Consider the following 4933-nt stretch of genomic DNA (forward strand, 5'->3'; position numbering starts at 1 on the left):
TTTTTCAATGAGAACACAAGTGTGAGACAATGTGTAAAGACAAGTAAGAGGAAGTAGAAGACATTTTTCCATCATTCTTAATCTTATCAGGCAAGAGCAATCATTCAAGGGTCTCTGGAAATCTACATTTCTATCACACCTACACAGCCTAATGTCTATGGAATTATCTCCATATCTTGTCAGAGTGGTATGTAAGGTATCCCCGAGGGCTTTCTAAGACGAATATGCTTCTAAGAACAAAATGTTTAAACTGAGCAGATTCATTAGTCACCCAATAAATTATCATTGAAACAATGAGAGGGAACATGAAACTGTACTGTGTTTGTGTGGCCAGATTTTGGTAGCAGTGGGGGCTACAGGGGTGGCTTCTGTGAGAAGCTGCCAGAAGCTTCCCCTGTGTCCAACAGAGCCAATGCCAGCCGGCTCCAAGAGGGACCCGCCGCTGGCCAAGGCTGAGCCCATCAGTGATGGTGGTAGCACCTCTGGGACAATATGTTTAAGAAGCTGGGGGGGCAGGGGGAGGAACTGCTGGGAGAAAACTGTTGGGGAACAGCAGGCAGAGAGAAGAGTGAGAATATGTGAGAGGAACAGCCCTGCAGACACCAAGGTCAGTGCAGAAGGAGGGGGAAGAAGTGCTCCATGTGCCAGAGCAGAGGTTCCTCTGTAGCCCGTGGTGAAGACCATGGTGAGGCAGGCTGTCCCCCTGAAGCCCGGGAGGTCCAAGGTGGAGCAGATACCCACCTGCAGCCTGGGGAGGATTCCACACCAGAGCAGGGGGATGCCCAAAGAAGGCTGTGACCCCATGGGAAGCCCACGCTTGCAGCAGGCTCCTGGCAGGACCTGCGACCCCGTGAGGGACCCACACTGGAGCAGTCTGTTCCTGCCAGGCTGTAGCAGGGGCAGAGTGTGAGGAGTCCTCCCCCTGAGGAGGAAGGAACAGGAGAGACAGCGTGTGATGAACTGACCCCAACCCCCATTCCCCATCCCCCTGCACTGCTCAGGGGGAGAAAGTAGAGAATTCAAGAGTGAAGTTGAGCCTGGGAAGAAGGGAGGTGGGGCGAAGGTGTTTTAAGATTTGGGATTTTTTCTCATTATCCTACTCTGATTGGCAATAAATTAAACTAATTTCCCCAAGCCTTTCAGTAATATTTTCTCTCCCCTATCCAGCTGAGGAGGGGAATGATAGACCTGGCATCCAGTCAGGGTCAACCCACCACAGAAACAAAATTTATTTACAAGAAAAATAAAATACTTGCAATGTTTAACTCTATCAGTTACAGTTTCTTTTCCAGAAAGTGTTATATGTTTAACTTTGCCAAGCTTTTACAAACCAGAACTGGTTTACCTTAAATGTTATTCCTTCATGAAAAATATTTTTTCCTTGGTAGTAAGAAATTGATTATTCACTGGAAGGTACTACTACCACTGGATTTGCACAACTGATAACAAAAGAAAGCAAGCCACTGCATGCAAGTAACTTTTTTACAAGTTCTCTGACATATCATAGAAATGGTAAGCCTGTAAACATGGGTTTATGCATGTGATTTAAAAAACAATAAAATCAGATGAAGAAATAAATACATTAAAATGAGACTCTGTTTAAAGTATTTTAAGGATTCTTTAAAGTACTTAAAGAATGTAAAAGCTGATCTGAATGGTGACAAACTCCATGTAAAGCAGCACATGGTATTTTTCTTTTCTATTACCTGAGCTACAAGGATTTTGTAAGCTGTATCTTTTCCCAGATTTATTAGGAAAAACCCATTACTTACCCAGTTTGTTATTTCAGCTCTTTTGCATTTATCAGTGCAAAGAACGGCAACAAAATTAATTGTCCCCTTTCTTCTTCCTTTATAAACAACTTACAGAATGAAGTTCTCCATACTTAAGGATGCTTTACAAGCAATGGATTGAAACATGGTATTAGTCTCATAAACAAATAAACCTTTAAAGAAAGGGGGAGGGGGAAGCATTCAAATTTAATAGTCATTGATGTATAGGATTTACCCTCACAATTCTTAAAAATAAGGATTATATTCTTCCAGCAAGGTCAAACATAATTACTTTACAGAAGGTCTCCTCTCAGAAAATGTGATCAAAATTTTGAACAGATGATAGTATTTTCTACTCCCAAAGCTCTTAATACATTCAAAAAGTTACAGAGGTACAGTAGCTACAAATTCTAAATATTTTATCTGTAAATAAAAATCACACTAGCAAACTTAAAATTGTATGTTCTACTGCTGTCCAAATGAAAATATTCTATACTGAAAGCCTTGCCAAATAAGATTGCCATTTCTGTCCAAGGGCACTTCAGGCAACTTTTCAACACATAATTTAAACCTGCCAAATAACGGACATAATCAGCATAATTGAAAAACACAGGACTTTGTGACTATTAGTGTTCCTACCAATGTGAAGCTGAATATCGCTTTACCAGTTATAGGACTCAGCATTGAGGACTTTTCATGGATAGAAACAGTTCCTTGCAGATAAAAGCTGTGTGAATTGTTGGCCAATGTTATATTGTGGGAATCAGGGAGTTCAACAGGAATTGAATTTATATTTGTAACTATCATTTTTGTCAAGAATTTCATATGCTTTAATTTACATACTGAAACAAGCGAAACAATTGTCATTTGTTGCAAACCCAGGAAATGGCATTTGTGTATTTAAACAGTTAGATGCTTTTCATACAAGTCTGGTTAATTCTTTGTTCCGTGACTATTTTCTCAGAGAATACTTGGAGCAATGGCAGAACTGACAGCAAAATATTGAAGCAGCTGTAATACACGAAGTAAGAGTTCTGTGTCAGCTTTCCACTCTGCTCCTTGACTATTCTACTGGGTTAAGAGCATGGACATACAGAATCCCAATATCAGCATATTCCAGAAATAGGATTTATTGCTAAAAAGCCACCTTGTAGTAAGCTCTTCCAGCTCCAGGCCAACTTCACATCCGATGCCCAGTTCTTCCAACTACCAATGTAATTAGTTCCAAGCCATTTGGAGTTGCTCTCTCATCTCTACATTACTTTTTCCATTCTGTTTAGAAAACTGTTGTTTTTTCTTCAACAAGACCAGTGCTCAATGTAGTTATATCCTAAAACCATAGAAAAGCAGCATGCTGGGAGAGGGCAGTGCAGCAACAGGAATGATCAGCAAGGATGGAGAGGAAGGGCTGCTTGAGCAGTACAGCTGCCAAATGCCTGATCATAAACCACAATCACAATTTCACTGCACCTCTTTCATGAGACACAAAGCTCCCAGAGTGACAAAACAAAGACCAAAATGAAAACCAGAGAATTCCCGAGTTTTCAGACAGGACTTCAAGTGAAAACACAGGAAAGCACTGGGCAGCATCAGACAAAAAAATGTCTGTCACTAAAATACTGGTTCTTGCCAGAACATCAGCCAGGTGCCACAGTACACCTCGGATGATCCAGAATTTACAATGTACATACGAACCTTCATGATTCCAGGATTTCCTTTACCGAAGACAGTTATCCAAGACAAAAGTCTTCTTCCCAAAAGAAGAAAGAATCTCACCATTACAATTCAAAAGCCTTGAGATAAATAGTGTAAATTAGCTTGATTTTACCTAGCACTAAGCAAACAACTAGGTACATCCAGTATAACATAGGAAGGCAGACTTTTTTTCTACAGTTATCTAAGAGAATAAGTGAATCGTGCAACAATCAGTTTGCCAAACATACTGAAATAAGGCACAAAGATGCAGAATCAGAACAGATGGGGGTCTCCATTTCCCTACCTCTCTTTTCCGATTCATGAAGAACATTACACCATTCTTTTTGATCTTTTTCTGGACAGCTTAAAAAAAAAAAAAAAAAAAGACCAAAAAAACCCATGATGTCATCTCCTCACACACAAAGATTCCAGAATAGCAATGCCATAGAAATGTATCCAGCAAGGGAGATTGCCAACCCACAGCCCATCCCCAAAATTTACAGGACCACAGCCCCTTCCTCGAACAACTTCTTTCGTAAGAATACTTCAAACCTGACACATGCACCTCATCACAAGACTGAAGCATATACTTATTAGACAGATGGAAGATATCTTCATGTTGGTCATATGAAAGGCCTTATTCTCATCCACTCATGCAATAAACCACATAAGTGTATGCCAGGCTCAATGACAAGTACAGAAATACCTGGTTATCTGACAAAAGCATGAGCAACAACATGCAAACGTACAATGGGACAGAGCAGTCATGGTCATGGGACAGGGAAGCCTTCATTGCTACCTCGTGACTGGCAGTATTGCAGATAAAGACTCCATTAGCTGCTCTGCAAGAGGCTACAGGGAAAAGAGAAGCATCTGGTCTTACATCCCTTATCTCAAATGTAACTGCTATGCCATCATTTCAGTGTGCAAAACAATGGAGTATGACCGTGAAGCAGACTTTCAACAGCTGGAGCATATTCATCGCTTTGGACATAAAGCATAGAGATCAAATAAAGTGACACAAAAAGTGAAAAGAAGCATCTCAAGGCGAGATGGCTGCTGTGGAAGCCTGTCGCACTGCTACCTGCAATGAAACAGGTCTGAATCTCCACAGAAGCGCCCAAAGTAGCAGACTTTTGCTGCCAAGGGAACCGCATTTGCTCTGGGCGGGATACAGGACCACACCACCAACGAGACATGGTTCCAGAAGCGTTTCTGCCTTCTCTTGGTAAGAGCATGGCCAGAATACTCTGAACAGAGCAGCACGTGCAGGACCTGAGACCTCCCGCAGTCAAAGCTCTGTCAGGAGCGGCCAGCTCAGGAGGCCTGAGGGGGCCCGGCCGCCTCCTGGCCCTCCTGCAGCAGAGGTGAGGATGCCGCCAGGCGGGCCATCCCCCGGCGGGTCTCCTGCCTCTTAAGAGGCCTTCAGCTGGGGTACCAGAGGGGGTTGGGGGATACCCCGCACC

At 42.5% G+C, this 4933-nt stretch overlaps 1 protein-coding gene across 1 annotated transcript in view; it reads right to left on the reverse strand.

Moving 5' to 3' along the window:
• ULK4 (unc-51 like kinase 4) overlaps positions 1-4666 on the reverse strand; it is a gene marked incomplete at its 3' end in the record, with an annotated part of 82742 nt that extends 78076 nt beyond the window's left edge. Inside the window, exons 1-2 of the mRNA XM_009635998.1 lie at positions 4552-4666; positions 1773-1861 (exon numbers count right to left, since the gene is read on the reverse strand). Coding sequence (XP_009634293.1) covers positions 1773-1861; positions 4552-4666 — 204 coding nt within the window. The remainder of the gene's footprint in view (positions 1-1772; positions 1862-4551) is intronic.
• Positions 4667-4933: the final 267 nt, after the last annotated feature.

This window comes from Egretta garzetta, unplaced genomic scaffold (genome assembly GCF_000687185.1).
Source record: "Egretta garzetta isolate BGI_Z169 unplaced genomic scaffold, ASM68718v1 scaffold403, whole genome shotgun sequence".
Classification (NCBI taxonomy): domain Eukaryota; kingdom Metazoa; phylum Chordata; class Aves; order Pelecaniformes; family Ardeidae; genus Egretta; species Egretta garzetta.